This window comes from Geotrypetes seraphini, chromosome 7, assembly GCF_902459505.1.
Source record: "Geotrypetes seraphini chromosome 7, aGeoSer1.1, whole genome shotgun sequence".
Lineage (NCBI taxonomy): Eukaryota > Metazoa > Chordata > Amphibia > Gymnophiona > Dermophiidae > Geotrypetes > Geotrypetes seraphini.
The window spans coordinates 1021242-1039564 of record NC_047090.1 but is presented as its reverse complement, the minus strand read 5'-3'; the positions used below and the strand labels follow the sequence as shown (position 1 = coordinate 1039564).

General features: G+C 41.9%; 1 protein-coding gene across 1 annotated transcript in view; it reads left to right on the top strand.

Moving 5' to 3' along the window:
- The first annotated feature begins 1315 nt into the window (after window positions 1-1315).
- UTP20 (UTP20 small subunit processome component) overlaps window positions 1316-18323 on the top strand; it is a 204108-nt gene continuing 187100 nt past the window's right edge. The window contains exons 1-3 of the mRNA XM_033952529.1: window positions 1316-1507; window positions 4103-4183; window positions 11634-11700. Of these exons, the coding sequence (XP_033808420.1) occupies window positions 1463-1507; window positions 4103-4183; window positions 11634-11700 (193 nt within the window). The 5' untranslated portion in view covers window positions 1316-1462. The remainder of the gene's footprint in view (window positions 1508-4102; window positions 4184-11633; window positions 11701-18323) is intronic.

Here is an 18323-nt window from a genome sequence, read left to right as displayed (position 1 = left end):
ATTCATTATATATAATGGTGGACTTTAGTATGTACAACTTATAGATGCGAAATATATATTGCTAAAAAATCACTTACCAGTTCCAAATCCAAAGATAAGTTGTCAATGCTATCTTCATATGTTCAAGCTAATATTTCATCCACATTTTCTTAAGTCCAACACTATCCCCCTCTTTTACTAAGGTGCGCTAATCGCTAACATGTCCATAGACTAACATGCACGTGTTAGCGTTTAGCGCGCCTTTGTTTAGTTTATTGTTAACTGCAGCAGTCATTTTACTCCAGAATTGGGCCGTTGGCTTTATGCTTTGCTAGCCTGTCTCAAGAAACCTCTTCTGCCTGAGGCCCATTCTCTGCCAGAAGATTCTCTGAAGTTCGGGTAGGTTACATCCAAGACCACAGCAAATATTTTTATGGCAGCATTAATGTACTTTGCAGGATGGAGATGGGAGTGCAGAGCTGGTAACCTGGAGCCCATAATATCTCTCAGCATGTGATGTGGCGCAGTGGTTAAAGCTACAGCCTCAGCACCCTGGGATTTTGGGTTCAAACCCCTGCTGTTCCCTGTGACCCTGGGCAAGTCACTTCATCCCCTCATTGCCCCAGGTACATTAGATAGATTGTGAGCCCACCAGGTTAGACAGGAGAAAATGCTTGCGTACCTGAATAAATTAATGTAAATCGTTTTGAGCTTCCTTGGGAGAACGGTATAGAAAACTGAATAAATCAATATATTGTACAGTGGTACCTCAGAATCCGAACGCCCCAGAACTTGAACATTTTGGAATCCAAACTTTTTTTTGTAGTAAATTTTGCCCCAGAATCCAAACTCTGCTTTGGAATCCGAACGTATATGTGTGTTTCTGCCCCAGAATCTGAATGCTGCTTTGGAATATTTGTTAATATTTTCCCTTAAAATCCAGTGTATTCCCTGTTAAAATTTGAGTTTGTGGGACCCAGGGACGGATTAATCCAGTTTCTATTCTTTTCAATGGGAAAAAATGCTTTGGAACTCGAACGGGATTCTGGAACGGATTAAGTTCGGATTCCAAGGCAATAAAAATATTAAGACTTAAAATAAAGGGGAGGACGAGTTGAAAGCAAAGCAACTAGCAACAGAAGGATCCGTTTATTTTTACATCTTGTTCTTTAGCTTCCAAGCACAGCAGAGCGATCGCGCTTCCCGCGACTCTAAAGTGAGGCCAGGAACGCACCAAGACGCCTGAGAATGAGGCTTGGATTTGGCGCTATTGGAGCACCAGAGTGAGGCTTGACTTCACCCTCCTCAATTCTGCTCTTTCCTCAGCCAGCTGCCGGAAAGCAAAAGTGTTCTGTGGTCACGCCTGCACGTGGTGCCTTGTTCCCAGCCGCCCTCAGTCAAGATGGCTGCCTCCAGTTGCTAGTGGCAGGAAATGATCTGGTTTTTTTTCATCATATTATTAGTAATGTTCTTCGTGTGAACAATGAAGACGAAATCATCTCATCATCAGTCCGAGAACACTTTCAAGGTAAAGCAAAGTGTTTACTTTCACATAAGCGAATCCAACTGGTTTGTTCATTGCATTTTTTTTTTTTTTTTTTTTTGGGGGGGGTAGGTTCTAAGCCCATTGGCTTCTCCGTATTTCATAAATCGTGATCTTTTTGTGCAGTCAGTGTTTGTCGTTCTTGTCAATTGTTCTGACTTTGTAAAACAAAACAAATTGGACTGGTTTTGGCAATGCACAAGTGCCAGGGAGTTGCTAATACAAAAAAGTTAGATGATTCGAGTTTTCTTTGTTATTATTAAATCTTAAAAAAAAAATATTCAGGGAGTTGTAACAGTGTTTATAAATATGAAAAGTGCCTTTGAGCCGTGTATAATGAAATCTCAGGGCTTGCAGGTCTATTCATCTTTACAAAGATTTTCTTTTTAATTGCTGAAAGACTTGCTTCTCTAAATTAAGTTTTGTTTTAAAGCAGTGTTCTGTTGTTTTGGGATCTGTTGTCATAGTTGCTTTTATATTCTAAATGAGTTGGGGACTGGGTAAAATGAGGATCTTGCGGATCCCACAGACCTTGCAGATTTCTACTGCAAGGCCTTAAAAATCTTCTTACCTGGGGATGAGCAGCATCTATGGGGTCCATGGGAATTAAGACAAGGATCCCTGCGAACCCCATGCTATGATCACTTTCTTTTTAAGGCCATGTAGTAGAGATCTGTGGGGTCCACAGGATCCCAGTCCCAATGGGTTTCATTGGCCAACATTATGTATTCAGTGTATGGGCTTCTGCAGCTTTCTTAGAATAATTTGTCTGCCACTCTAAGGAATGAATTTGTAAGCATTGTATTCTTTTAACCTGTTTGACAGAGCATATGCTGTTATATGCTAATAAAATCCCAAAAAAATTTGTGTTAAAAACAAACAAACAAACTTTATTTCTATTATTTGGTATTATTAAATGAAACAAAAAAGACCATGCTAGAACAGAGCTGGGAAATCTTTTGGCTTGAGGATCACTTTGGGAGCCATAGCAGAAGGGGATAGTCAGGTGTCAGAGGAGCAAGGGCCTGGTCTCTGTGCCTTCTAGTACTTTCTCGGCATTTCTTCTTATTTGCATTATTTTCTCCAGTCAGACCCCAGGCTTCCTTCTTTCCAGGCCATGAGTTAAACTTCTGCACATGTCAGCTGGCTTCCTTTTCTGCTTGTATGGCATCTGGTTGGCTATGGCTGTAAGAGAGCATGACAGCCAACCACATGGGACTGTGTTGTTGTAACAACACAAAGGAATCCAACGAAAACTGCAGTATTGCCATCCAAAGCAAAACCAAACTGCAGACTCTTATGTACGAGATGCAGGCAATGTTTATTATACCAAATATTTTATTTTATGCATTTAAAAATACCACCTTGTAACAAACCAAGGGACCTGACACGGTCCATGTTTCGGAAAACACTCCTTCCTCAGAGGTCCATGGTTGCTAAGGTATAAAATAAACCGCAATGAAAGGTATAAAACAACCGCCTGTGTGGTATCCTCCTCCACTTAAAATGTGGTTTGTTATAAGGTGGTATTTTTAACTGCATAAAATATTTGGTATAATAAACATTGCCTGCATCTCATACATAGGAGTCTGCAGTTTGTTTTTACTGTGTGGCTGTAACTCATTTCCTGGCTGCCCTGGAATTATCATCATGGAAAGCTGAAAATGCTCACCTTTTGATGTGCAGGGAAAGTCATTGTCGGGCTGAAGGTAATACCTTTTTATAAATAGGATGCGGATCAGAAAACTTGAACTGCCCTGCCACAGTAAAAGGAAATATCTCCACTCTGGCGGATTTGTAGAAAAATAGGGGGAAATATGTTTAGCTTGGCTTCTCTCCAGTGAACTTATTGTTTTCTGAAACATTTGGGATCCTGAAGGAACTATGCTGAAGTTGAATATACATTATGATGGACATACTTTTATATTACATACCAGCATTTAACTTATTTTTCAGCTTAAGTGGACTTGCTTCCTTCTGCCATTACAAGGCTGTATAGTTTGGCCACCAGTGTAATAAAATGGTGGTATAAAGGTACAGGAGCTTGACTGGTTGATTGTGTCAGACCCCCTCTTTTACTAAGGTGCGTTAACCGATTAGCACGCGCTAAATGCTGACGCGTCCATAGACTAACATAAATGTGTTGGCGTTTAGCGTGCGCTAATCGGTTAGCGCACCTTAGTAAAAGAGGGCCAGGGTGTTTTATTATAAGGGATGTGATAGCCACACCTTCGGAAAAAAATTGATATGTGTTTTTCATTTGGAAACAAATCTAGTCAGAATTCTAAAATGCCATGCATTTGACTGTCAGTTGGTGTAATCGCTATGAAAATAATGAATTGAGCCAAGATTGCAGGTTGCATGTTATATTCTGCACTAATATCAACCCCTCTTTTATCAAGCCACGCTGCCAATCCACCCATTCTAATCCTCTGGGCAACTTGGCATTTAGCTCGTACTGCTTGGTAGCACAGCATGATAAAAGTGGGGTAAAAGAATGAATAGCATTCCAAAATAAACAAGTAGCATGCTAAAAAATATATTCTGAAATATTTATTCAAAGTCATTTTTGTTTTATAGTTTCTCACATTCTCTGAACGATTAGCGAATGTGAATATTGATATAATTCATCGCATTGACAGAACAGGAAGCTATGATGAGGTAAGGACTAAAATAATTTATTGCCAAATTCTTTCCACTAGCATTTCCTATTCTTTTTTTTCTATTTTATTTCTATTTTCAAAAAAAAAAAAAAAAATTTCTATTACATACAAATAAGCTGGGTTTACAAGAGATTAATCAGAACAAAATATGCAACCTAATTCAAGCAGTCCCACAAGCCCACATCATGAGAGAGCAACAAACCATTAAATTAAAGTCAATATCAACACAAATATAAAGGAAAATCCTCCAAATTATTAGCATATAAATTTTATACTCATAAATATTTGTTTTCTCATAACCTTAAGAAAATCTTCTAATTGAATAGAATCCCAAAAGGAAAACTTTTTCTCTTAAAAAGTAATGATGCGTTTACATCGGTACTTAAGAAAAAAAGTTGCTCCCCAAGCTACCACTCTAGGTCTTAGGTTTAAAAAAGCCTTACTTCATAGTTGGGTGACTCTGGACATATATTAATCTTACCTCCACAAAATATAACTTCCTTTTTTCCATAATAAGATTTGTCACTTTCATTCACAAATGTAACTAACACGGTGGACTGACTGGTAATAATATCCTGTGAATCTTCAAAGAAAGCTTTTAACCAAAAAGGGGTGATGGTAAATAATTTTTTTTAAAGAAATAGTCTCAGAATTGGATAGCAACAAAACCTCCCTAAGATGCTTTCTAAACAGAATCTCAGGGGCTAACATATATTTTGAAGGAAAATTTAACAATCTAAGGACTCCTTTTATCAAGCTGCGATAGAGAGTTTTATCACGGACTGGAGAGGTAAATGCTCTGACGCTCATAGGAATTGAATGAGCATTGGAACATTTACCTCACCGGCCCGTGGTAAAACGCTACTGCTGCTTGATAAAAGCCAGTGTAAGATTACAAGACCTGCGAACATTCTCTATCATTTCTCATTTAGAATGTATAACCTTAGAATCTTTCATAGCAGCGACAGAAGTAGCTCACAGGGTTGCAGCTTGAGCTTCCAAACCGGAGACATGTTTGTCTAATGAAACCAAATTAGCATCTACATTTTCAAATTTATTACCCAGAGGCTTAGAAAAAGCAATAGTTTGAGAAGTCACCGATTTTTAACATCCCCTCCATTTGTAAGTTTAGTTGCCATAAACCTTTCAGTGTAATTTCCTTGGTAACCTCCATTTCCAAAGGCTCTAATTGGGTCTCCAACTTAAAAGAAAATGCAGGAAATTTCAAAAGAGCAACAATCTTGACAGAGTCATTTGGCTCCCCAAAGGCCCAGAAGGAGAAGCCACATGGGAATTCCCCACCTCTGGAAGAAAAGAAAGGAGGGTGGGGGGAGTTTTCTGACAAGGACTTAAGACTTCTACCGGAGAAAGTACCTGCATTCCAGGATTACCTTTCGTTCCCAATTGAACAGTGCGTTTGTCCATCATGTCTGCAAATGTAGGTGTGGATATTTTTGGCTTAAGAGTTCCCTTACTTTTGCCCACAGTGAAATTAAAGATAAATCACCCACAATAAACTTGGTCTCTCCAGAGCACACTGACACCAGGTGGGCTCCTCTCAGCATTTCCGTTTGTGACTCATCACTGTGCTGGAAACCTTGTTAAGGGTTCTGTCTAGGTGGTGTAAAGGGTCAATTCAACTTTTCCAAAATAGTGAGAAAAACTATTAACGTCCCTTAGCTTATTTCCAGCGGTCATGCATTGAGGGCAAATCTAATTATTTCCTCCCACTCTTCAAGACTGACACGGTTTTTACGTTCTCATACACTGTTTCCCTGAAAATAAGACCGATCCCGAAAATAAGCCCTAGTTAAGATTGACCCCCCAAAGCCCCCATCCCATGAATGTCCTGACACTCCCTGACTCCATCCCTGCTTGATTCGCTGAAAAAATCAGACTCGTCAATTCAGCAATCTCCACCCGAGTAAGACCTGACATACCTCTGTTCTGAGGCTTCTAAAGCAGCAGCGGCAGCATCGTTCTGAACAAGCTGCTTAGCAGCCTTCCCCACCAAGGCCTTCCGTCTGCTACATCACTGATGCGGCAGAGGAAAGGCCCCGGCAGGGAAGATTGCGAAGCAGCCTATTCTGAGCGATGCAGCTTCTGCTTCTTTAGGAAGCCTCAGAGCGGAGGTATGTCAGTCTCACAGTGGGAGGGTCAGTGGGGTTCTGCTGCACAGGGGGATTGGAGGGAGGGATATGGGAATGGGTGAGAGGAGGAAAGATGCTGGAAGGGGAGAAAGGAAAGAGGAAGAATTGGGGTGGAGGAGAGGAAGGGAGAGATGATTGTTGTACATGAAAAAAAATGACATCCCCCCGAAAATAAGCCCTGATGTGTTTTTTGGACTCTAAATTAATATAAGACACTGTCTTATTTTTGTACACTGTTTAGACACTTGTTTTGATAGACGGTATATCAAAAATAAAGAAACTTGAAACTAGTTGTTAACCATTAAGTGACATCTTATTAAACTGATTGATGTGAAAGTACGTTCTATGATATGGAAGCCTGGATTGTATTTAATCATACCCACCTTTTACTCTATGCCATCATTTGTACCAGGTCTTGAGAAAATGTAAATGATTATGCCTACATTTAAGGCATGTTCTCTGCCTTACGTTAGTGTTTTATAAAGTCAATTAGGGGCCATGGTTTAAAATGACCTTCATTGTCCTTGTACACAGAGCTGCTATCACTGAAGGCTTTTCTTAATTTTTCTGCTACTAATTATTTTGAGCTGGATATAGGTTAAATCTTCCTGGTCTGAAAGTGGAAATGCATTGTTATCTTGACTTCTTAGTTGTGCTATATTTGGAAATATTTTGTCTTGAATATGAAAAGAATTCTGTCTCTTGTACCTATCAATTTCCTTCTCTTTGAAATAAAATATAAGTTTGTGTCTGGGGGGGAGGGGAGTGTCACATCTTAAAAAGCTGTGAAAGATTGGAACAATAAAAGTTTTAGTTTTTATTATTTTTGCCTTTGATTGCTTTTACAAAAAAAACAAACTACTTCCAATTGTTGCTCAGAAGAGTAATTGGAACACAGATTTATAATGATTACATAATTCTTTCACCACATTGCATCCCACATGGGAGATCTTGTTTCTTCGTCCTTTGCCTATTTAGATGGTTTGATATTTTGCTTTACTTTTTTGTTAAAGCAGTGGGTTTCAACCAGGGTATTGAAACATGTCGGCGTGTCTCTAAAATTTGACAAAGATAGGAATCCTGTGTTTTCCATAACAATCACATTTGCTTATTGGCTGGAAAAGTGCAAAATGAAGAACCAGATTTTTAAAATCTATTGCCACTTCTCATCACTGCTTCCCCACCAATGTGGGCTAGAAATTTGGATTCTGATCCTTCCCCGATGACCTCGGTCACTTCCACCACCAGAGTAGAGGCAGAAGAATTAAAATAAATAGGGGGGCAAGTAGGGGATATTTCAAATGGGAAGCAGAAAAAGGTGAACTATCTTGGGGGGAGGAGGGGGGTGATGATCCATTGTTTCAGTCCTAGAGTACCTCTTTGCCAGTCAGGTTTTCAGGATATCCACAATGAAAATTCAAAGGCAAGGAAATAACACTTCAAACAAAGATCACACTTGTCCATGCACTCGTTTTTTCAGTGGTCAGTTATGGATTCGAAAGCTGGACACTAGGTAAGCAAGACAGAAAAAAGATTGACTCGTTTGAGTTTTGGTACTGGAGAAGGATTTTATGCTTGCAGTTTACCGTAGGAAGAGCTAACAAATTGATTCTGGAAGAATCTATCTCACTATCTCACTCAAAATCTAAATCAGTGGTTCCCAAACCTGTCCTCGGGGACCCCCAGCCAGTCAGGTTTTCAAGATATCCCTAATGAATATGCATGAGAAAGATTTGCATATAATGGAAGTGACAGGTATGCAAATCTCTCTCATATTTATTAGGGATATCTTGAAAACCTGACTGGCTGGGGGTCCCCCAGGACAGGTTTGGGAACCACTGGTCTAAATGATGAAATTACGACTGTCTTATTTTGCTTGCACTGTCAGAAAAGAATTATTATTGGAGAAGGACATCATGTTTGGGAAGATCGAAGGAACCAGGCGCAGAGGGTGACATGCAATCAGATGGCTGGACACGTTGAAAACGACCACGGGGATGACGCTGGAGGACCGACCCCCAGGGCAGTCCAAAGAAATTGATGGAGAAATGACAGACGAGATTAAACGCAACTGCAAGGGAGGCAACACAGTTATCATGGGTGACTTCAACTATCCGGGAATAGACTGGAACCTAGGCATCTCCGGCTGCATTAGAGAGACTAAGTTTTTGGATGCTGTAGGCGATTGCTTCCTGGAACAACTTGTCAAGGAAAATACTAGAGGAAATGCAATTCTGGACTTAATTCTAAATGGCCTGCGAGGACCAGCACAAATTGTAGAAGTAGAAGGGACGCTGGGAAGCAGTGATCACAATATGATCTGCTTTGATCTGTACGCAGGGGAGAAACATCAGTCCAAAACGACAGCCACGGCACTGAACTTCCGAAAAGGGAATTACGAAGGGATGAGACTCATGGTAGGGAAGAAGATTAAGAAGAGGATAAGCACTGTAAAAACGCTAGAGCAAGCTTGGTCCCTTTTTAAGGACACAGTCACCGAGGCGCAAAATATATATATACCGTGTATCAACAAGGGATCCAAGAGGAAAAAGAACAAAGAACCGGCGTGGCTCACTGTAGAGGTGAAGGAAGCGATCAGAGACAAGAAAACTTCATTTAAGGAATGGAAAAGGTCAAAAACGGATGAAAACTGGAACAAGCACAAACAACATCAACAGCAGGTGCCATAAGGCGGTAAAAGGGGCTAAAAGAGACTACGAGGAAAAAATAGCCAAGGAGGCGAAGAACTTCAAGTCGTTCTTTCGATATATTAAGGGGAAACGACCCGCAAAGGAAGTGGTGGGACCTTTGGATGACCATGGAATAAAGGGAGCACTAAAGGAGGACAAAGCAATCGCTGACAAACTGAACACATATTTTGCATTTATATTTACCGAAGAAGATGTACACAGCATACCGGAATCCATCAGGCTATATGCTGGAAACGAAGATGGAAAGCTGACAGGATTGAAGGTCAGTCTAGAGGAGGTATGTAGGCAGATTGATAGGCTTAAGAGCGATAAATCCCCGGGACCGGATGGCATCCATCCGAGGGTCATCAAGGAACTGAAAGGGACTATAGCTGAACTGCTTCAACTAATAGCCAATCTGTCGATCAAATTGGGAAAGATTCCGGAAGACTGGAAGGTAGCGAATGTTACACCGATCTTCAAGAAAGGTTCGAGGGGAGATCCGGGGAACTACAGACCGGTGAGTCTGACCTCTGTACCAGGAAAGATAGTAGAGTCACTGATAAAGGACCGCTTCATTGATCACCTTGACGGAAACGGGCTGACCAGTCAGCACGGTTTTAGCAAAGGCAGTTCGTGTTTGACGAACTTGCTGCACTTCTTTGAGGGAATAAACAGACAGATAGACAAGGGCGATCCAGAAGGCGTTCGACAAGGTTCCGCATGAACGACTACTTCAGAAAATTGCAAGCCATAGAATTGAGGGTGAAATACTCAAGTGGGTTAAAAACTGGCTGGAGCATAGGAAACAGAGAGTGGGGGTAAATGGACAATACCTGGACTGGAAGAGCGTCACCAGTGGGGTGCCGCAGGGCTCGGTGCTTGGACCCGTGCTCTTAACATCTTTATAAATGATCTGGACATAGGTATGACGAGCGAGGTGATTAAAGTTGCGGATGATACGAAGTTATTCAGAGTAGTAAAGACGCAGGGGGATTGAGAAGATCTGCAACGTGACATAATCAAGCTCGAGGAATGGGCATCGACATGGCAGATGAGGTTCAACGTGGATAAGTGTAAAGTGATGTATGTCGGTAACAAAAATCTCATGCACGAATACAGGATGTCTGGGGCGGTACTTGGAGAGACCTCCCAGGAAAGGGACTTGGGAATTCTGATCAACAAGTCGATGAAGCCATCCACACAATGTGTGGCGGCAGCAAAAAGGGCAAACAGAATGCTAGGAATGATAAAGAAGGGGATCATGAACAGATCAGAGAAGGTTATCATGCCGCTGTACCGGGCCATGGTACGCCCTCACCTGGAGTACTGCGTCCAGCACTGGTTGCCGTACCTGAAGAAGGACACGGTACTACTCAAAAGGGTCCAGAGAAAAGCGACTAAGATGGTTAAGGGGCTGGAGGAGCTGCCATACAGCAAAAGATTAGAGAAACTAGGCCTCTTCTCTCGAACAGAGGAGATTGAGAGGGGACATGATCAAAACATTCAAGGTACTGAAGGGGATAGACTTAGTAGATAAGGACAGGTTGTTCACCCTCTCCAAGGTAGGGAGAACAAGAGGGCACTCTCTAAAGTTGAAAGGGGATAGATTCCATACAAACGTAAGGAAGTTCTTCTTTACCCAGAGAGTGGTAGAAAGCTGGAACGCCCTTCCAGAGGCTGTCATAGGGGAAAACACCCTCCAAGGATTCAAGACAAAGTTAGACAAGTTTCTGTTGAACAAGAACGTGCGCTGGTAGGGCTAGTCTCAGTTAGGGTGCTGGTCTTAGACCAGAGGGCCGCCGTGTGAGCGGACTGCTGGGCATGATGGACCACTGGTCTGACTCAGCAGTGACAATTCTTATGTTCTTATGACTTTACCTGACTAACATAAAACTGATTTCTTTTTAGATCCATAATTCATCAAGTCGCTAGGAATCGAACACAAGTCAATAGCACCTAACTAACAATGAATATGCATGAAAGAGAGTTACAGATAATGGAGGCAGTGTAAGCAAATCAAGGTCATAGAAACATAGAAAGTGACGGCAGGAAAGGGCCAAGGCCCATCGAGTCTGCCCACTCCATTGACCCACCCCCCTAGTTAATTGCTCTCTGATGACCTTTTCCCTCGAAGAGATCCGACATGAGCATCCCAAATGATCTTAAAAACTTGCACGCTGCTGGCCTCAACCACCTGTACTGGGAGCCTATTCCAGCTGTCCACCACTCTTTCAGTGAAGAAGTACTTCCTGGTGTCGCCATGAAACTTCCCGCCCTTTATTTTCAGCGGGTGTACATGCATATTCATTGTGGATATCCTGAAACCCTGACTGGCAAGGAGGTAAACACATGAGAGCGTAAATGAGCAAGTCTGGTGGGAAAAGAAAAAATTGTTGTGTCTAAATGTGTGTTTACTATCAAAGGAAGAAGACCCTTCCTCCGTTCCTCTAAGTGGCTTCCATGTGCAATATGTCACTTACAAGAATCTTGTGGGTTGAGACAGAACAATTCTGTAAACCTGCATTAGAGTAATGATTGTTAAAATATTCTCATGTCTTCACACCTTGGATGCTGGGTGATTTAATAATTTGTTTTCATTTAACAGGAAGTCGAAACCTACTTTTATGAAGGATTACAGAAATGGAGAGAGTTGAACCTCACACAGCACTTTGGTATCTTTTGTGTTTAAAGCTAAGAACCGTTTCTGATAACGTGTGCTATTTTTTTGAGCTTTTTGCTCCATCTGGGATTTTTATTTACAAGGTTCTGAAATTTCCTTGCTTCAGATTGTTTTCTATCATTTCTTGTTATTGTGACATTAATGTTTATTTTAGAATATTTTTGCATAAAAATAACAACAATTTATATATGTTCTGCAACAACCTTCTGGTTCAGTGCAGATAACATACAAGAGCCGGTCATACTCAGGAACATCCATTACAAAATCATCATGTACTCAAAATAAATCATTAAACATTATGCAATACAAATTTGCAGAATAAATACTCTTACAAAGCGCCTAAAATCCCCATAAGTTATGGCTTGTAAAAACACCAGAGAAAGCTTATTCCCCGGTCTCACTGCCTGAAAGATTACTAAGGTGCGCTAGTGTTTTTAGCGCATGCACGAAATTACCGCGTGCTAAACTGCGTGGTATGCTTCCAGAATAACGCCAGCTCAATGCTGGCGTTAAGGTCTAGCACGCACGGCAATTTAGCGCATGCTATTCCGCGCGTTAAGTCCCTAACGCACCTCAGTAAAAGGAGCCCTACGTAGCACAGCTTAGTCCTGTTTCTGGTGGAGAGAAAAGCAAAGTGATTAGCTTTTTGTGTAATATGAACAGAGGTAGCAAAAACAAAGACCCTAATTCTTTAAACTCTGCCTAGATTATTTTATTTATTCCATTTTCTGTACTGTTCTCCCGAGGGAGCTCAGAATGGTTTACATGAATTTATTCAGGTACTCAAGCATTTTCCTCCCATCTGTCCTGGTGGGCTTACAATCTATCTAACGTACCTGGGGCAATGGGGGGATTAAGTGACTTGCCCAGGGTCACAAGGAGCAGCGTGGGTTTGAACCCACAATTGACAAAAATCAAAAAGATGGCTTGTGGGATCACAAGAAAACGATCCAAAAATACCACAGCGGGGTATACAGAATAAGAGAAGAGAGGCTGAAGGTCTCAGAAACCCGCTTGGAATTGAGTAAATAATCCTTAGACCAAGACTGACTGACTGGTTCCGAGTTTCCATCATCGATCCTCTAAACCTCCTCCTAATTCTAAAACTTCACTGCTGCCTTTTATAGTTTTATTCTTCTTAATTTAATCACTTATCTTTAGCCAGCTTTAAGTGAGGAAGGACGCACGATTAAAGACATGCAGTGTGTCCAGTGAACCTTTGAGAAAGCCATCTTGTTGGCGAAACGGGTCCCGTCGGGCTTTTTGGAATTCTGCATGCTAAAGATAAGTGATTAAATTCTTTCTGTTGGATTAAATTAAGAAGAATAAAGAAATCTTCCCTGGCTATCTTTGCCGGAGGCCCAGGCTTGTTTGCTTCCTGATAGGTGCTATTTTTTGTCTACACCGCTTTGGGTGGCAGAGGGGTTTACGCCAGGTCGACTGGACCCGTGAATTAAAACTTGGGCCCTCCAGGGCCTTGCAAATTTGTGGGATTTTCTTGAGGAGGGTCAGATTGTGTCCTACGGACATACAGAAGGCCTACGACTTGGGGGTCCTGGATTTCTTTCGCTATCATCAGGTCTGCGACTTTCTTCGTCGTAGGGTCCTGGGTGAGTTGTTGATCCCAGAATCTTTGTTGAAATGGGCCATGGGTGGTAGTTGTGGCTAGGGATGTGTTATTCGCTTTTATAAGGCAATTACTTCCCAAAATGCCCAACCTATCAAATATATTCAGGTTTGGGAGACTTTGTTGGGGCGGAGCTTTGCTCCTCGATGGTGGGCTAATCTCTTCAAACGCTTGCTGCGCCCCTCAATTGCTAGCTCTTTGGTGGAAAATGGATAGAAGATGCTCTACCAGTGGTACTTTATCCCAGTTCGGTTGCACCGTATTTGCTCGCACACCTCTGACTTGTGTTGGAGGCAGTGTGGGCAAAGAGGTACATTTTTGCACATTTGGTGGGATTGTTCTAAAGTGGTCCCCTATTGGTCCATGGTGTTTGATATTCTTACTGAAATTTTACATAGGCCTGTTTGTAAATCTATGGGCAGTGCTTTATTGCATATGCTGCATGGGGCGTTGCCGCGCTCCTGTCAGACCTTGGCTTTTCATGTGTTTACGGCTAGCAGATTGTTGTTGGCTGCACAGTGGAAACAGGTTCACCCACCTACTAGGCAGCATTTATTGGGAAAATTAGCGTTTATTTTTTTAGTATGTTTAAATTGACAGCTCTCAGTTTTTGAAGGTTTGGGAGCCTTACATTAAGTGGTCTTCGGTCTGCTTAGTGGTCTCACCCCAGCAACTTTGGTGGTTTCTAGTTGGGGGGGATGGGAGGGGCTGTGGATGGGGGTTTTGTTTTGATTTGGACTGTTTTGTCTCGTACTGAAGAATTCCAGTATGACTTTTGGCGTGGTGGGGGGGATGTGATTGTATGAGATGTTGATTGGTTTGTTCATGGTTATGTATCTTTTTGCATTTTCTCAATATACTTTTGGAAAAAAGAAGAATAAAGAAATATAAAAGGCAGCAGTGAAGTTTTAGAATTAGGAGGAGGAGGTTTAGAGGGTCGATGATGGAAACTCGGAACCAGTCAGTCTTGGTCTAAGGTTTATTTACCCAATTTCTGAGACCCTGAGCCTCTCTTCTCTTACTCTGTGGGATTTTTTTGTATTTTTGAACCCACAGTCCCAGGGTGCTGAGGCTGTAGCTTTAACCATTGCACCACACACTCCCTAGAGGCGCCTACCCAATTTCCTCGTGGAAGTTCATTAAAAAAAAAAATTGGCTTAAATGGTTTGATAATTGAAAACACCATTAAAAGCCAATTAAAAAAAAAATATTTAAATACCCATTAATTTAAAATTTTGTGTGGAAATCGGCATGGTGCCTACCAATGCCTAAGTCAAGGCGCATAGTGGCGCATACTTCCATCTACCTGAAAGCTACTACTGTTATTTCTAGAGCGCTACTACATGCACTTAGCACGGTGACGGGACAAAAGCACGCGAGACAAACGCGCGCCGATATTTGAGAGCAAGACTTCAGCGCGCCGCTCTAAAAGCTTCTTTTAAAGGGCTCCGACGGAGGGCGTGGGGGGGGGGAACCCCCCCACTTTACTTATTAGTGTTTGTGCTACCGTATTGGGGGGGCATGGGGGTGTAACCTCCCCATTATACAGAAAACTTAACTTTTCCCCAAAATAGGTATAAAGTTAAGTTTTCTGTATAATGTGGGGGGTTACAACCCCCCCAAAACCACCCCAACGGCAGCGCCAACAATATTAAGTAAACACCCCCCCGTCGAAGCCCTTTAAAAGAAGCTTTTAGAGCAGTGCGCTGAAGTCTTGCGCTCAGTTGTCCGCTCTCAATTGTCGGCACGTGTTTGTCTCACGCGCTTATGACTATGAACCACTCAGCACGGTACAGAGTCATGAAGAAGACAGTCCCTGCTTGAAAGAGCTTACATTCAAGACAGACAAACAGGATGTCAGGGTGGGGGTTAGGGGGGATGGTTAATCTGCTGGCTAGGGTGGTGAGCAGTGGACAGTGAGGAGTAAGGTTATGGATATAAGGCTATTGCAAAAAGGTTGGTTTACAGTCTGGTTTTAAACAAGGGAAGGGATATGATGGCGGAGAATAGGTATGGTATGACTTAGGTGTCTGTTAGGCGCTATTAAATTAGACCAAGAAAGGTCTGGCTTAATAGACCGGTAACTAACATGACGCCTACTAGCGCCTAAGTCAAGTTAGACACTAGGCACGATTCTATAAATCAGGGGTGTCCAACCTGCGATGCAGTGTTTTCCTCTGCTGCCCCCTGGTGTTTACCGTCTTGCCGACTCCCTCCTCTGTCTTGCTGCAGCGTTTTGTGCGGCCCAGGGAAGCCAAAAGGTTGGACACCCCTGCAAAATGGTGCCTAGCTATTAAGCACCATTTATAGAATCGGGGCCAAAATGACCTGGGTTGGCCACTGTTGGAAACAGGATTCTGGACTTGATGGACCTTTGGTCTGTCCCAGTATGACAATTCTAATGTTCTTATGTGAGCCAAGTATAGGACAATCGAGCCATTGTGACATCACTGATGAGGTTGACTCTTAGGCATTGGTGGAATGAGGTATTATGACATCACAATCTCAGCTCTGGAATGTTGCTACTACAGTGGTGCCTCGCATAACGGACGCCTCGCACAGCGAACGCTGCGCACAACGAACTTCAGGTCTTGCTTCCCACAACGAACTTTGTTTCACACAACGAAGTCGCCCGAGCTGCATCCTTCCGCGCAGGCACTGCGCTTAACTGCCCTCTCTCCGCCTGGCTCCCTGTGCAGTGGCGGACCGTCGGCTCGCAGGGGCCCGGCGCCTACTGCTGATGCGTTGGGGGGGGGGCGGAGCTACTCTCGCCGCTTCCCCGATGCTAGGAAAAAAAAAAAACATTGTTGTACAGAAACCAACTGACCTTATTAAATTGACTTTTCTTTCATGCATCTGGCAATTTGTTAAGCTTTGCTCTTGCGTTCTTTTGTATCTGATGCATGCTTACACTTCTGCATTAAAGCTGCCCTGTACTTGAGATACTATATGGTTACAAGGGAGTCAAGTCTGTCTCTCTGTTTTGGGCTCCAGGAGCCAAACAGCAGCTAAACATGATGTTTTCTCAAACATACACTGGGGTGTCAGGGTAGCCTTTGAGATGCTACACAAAAGAAATGCAAAGGAATGACTGTTTTTTTCCAATGGGAGACAATAGAAAGGGCAGCAAGTCAGTGCACCAAATGTAAATTAAAGGATGTAAATGAACAGTTAAGTCCCAGTTTTTGCTGCTGAGACTCTTCCCTCTCTCACTGTAAAATTAGACTCTACTTAGTCTGTCTTTAAATTTAAAAAATGTGTGTTGTTTTAAAAAACAATTATGTTTTTAGATGTATCTAAATAAACATAATAACAAAAAATTTATCTTTTTTTATGTCATCTTAGCATATTTTATGCTGCAGAACGAATTATTTTTTTTAACATGTATTGTTATGGGAAAACGCGTTTCACATAACGAACTTTTCGCATAACAAACTTGCTCCTGGAACGAATTAAGTTCGTTGTGTGAGGCACCACTGTATTTGGGTTCTGCTAGGTACTCGGGACCTGGGCTGGCCACTATTGGAGACAGGATACTGGGGCTTGATTGACCTTTGGTCTGTCCCAGTATGGCAATTCTAATGTTCTTATGCGAGCCAAGTATAGGACAATCGAGCCATTGTGACATCACTGATGAGGTTGACTCTTAGGCATTGGTGGAATGAGGTATTATGACATCACAATCTCAGCTCTGGAATGTTGCTACTATTTGGGTTCTGCTAGGTACTCGGGACCTGGGCTGTCCACTATTGGAGACAGGATACTGGGGCTTGATTGACCTTTGGTCTGTCCCAGTATGGTAATTCTTATGTTCTTATGACTCACAAAAGAGGATGGAGCCAATTCGTGCAGCACTTTATATAACAAAGAGGTGCAATTAAATAGTACTCTGGCTCACATTGGAGGCCAGTGAAGTTTAACATAATAAAGGGAAATATGATTCCATTTCATAAGTCTGTGTTTGTAATGTTTGCAGCCACCTCAGAAGCTGCTGCTGCTGCAGACGGCCCAAATAAATGACATTACAGTAGTCAACATACTCAGGATTAGGGCTTATTAGCCTCGGCAAAATAACCCCCTGTACACTGAAGCTTACGCATGATAAAAATCGCTTTTTGGACTAAAGAATGTGTTTGTTTGTTTTTGTCATGCGTAAGCTTCAATATATACAGGGTTATTTGAAATCTGAAAACCTAAGGTTTCTCCAATGCTTATTGCTGAGCAGCTTCTTTTTTTTTTTTTTTTTGTAAATCATGTTTATTGAGGTCAACCAAAGTAACAAAGGCAAAGAAGTCCAAGCGGCTGGGAATAGTACAAAAAACAATACATAACGAGCAACCGCACAAGCATAGAACATAATTCTGGCATAGAGGTTACACGATGCACAAGCAGCTTCTAAACGGGAAAAAAATGATCATTGTCTTAGCACTGAAAGGCATTCTCACCGATATGCATTCAGTGCAGATTGTTCTAAAGCTGTCAGTTTACATAGCGCACCATACAATATAGATCACTCAGGTGATAAAAATGCATGATAATATCAACAGAGGAAAAAGATCTCAATACACCCCTGGGGTCCAGTCAATAGAAGAACACCAATTTTGGGATTAGGGTATCATCACTGATTAAAACCTCTGAAAATTTATCAATAACTTAATTTTAATTAATTTTTTCAAACATATTATTTTTATAAATATTTATGTATTTTTACATATATTTCAACAATTCCTATCTCTCCCACGTATAGGAATTTAAAGAGCTAGCATAGGACATAGAATCTGGCATGCTGTTTTATAACTGACTACAAGCACTTGTCTTTTTAGACCCGACGGAGGCCAAGTCCGTTTCACGCCAACGGGCTTCTTCAGGGGAAACACTAAAGCTTGTATTGCTGCCAGTATCTAATAATTTAACAGTATGTTACAAAGTCGCCATGAACAGGCTCTCTTTTTGGCTCAGTTTACATAGAGCAGCCGCGGACAGCTGTG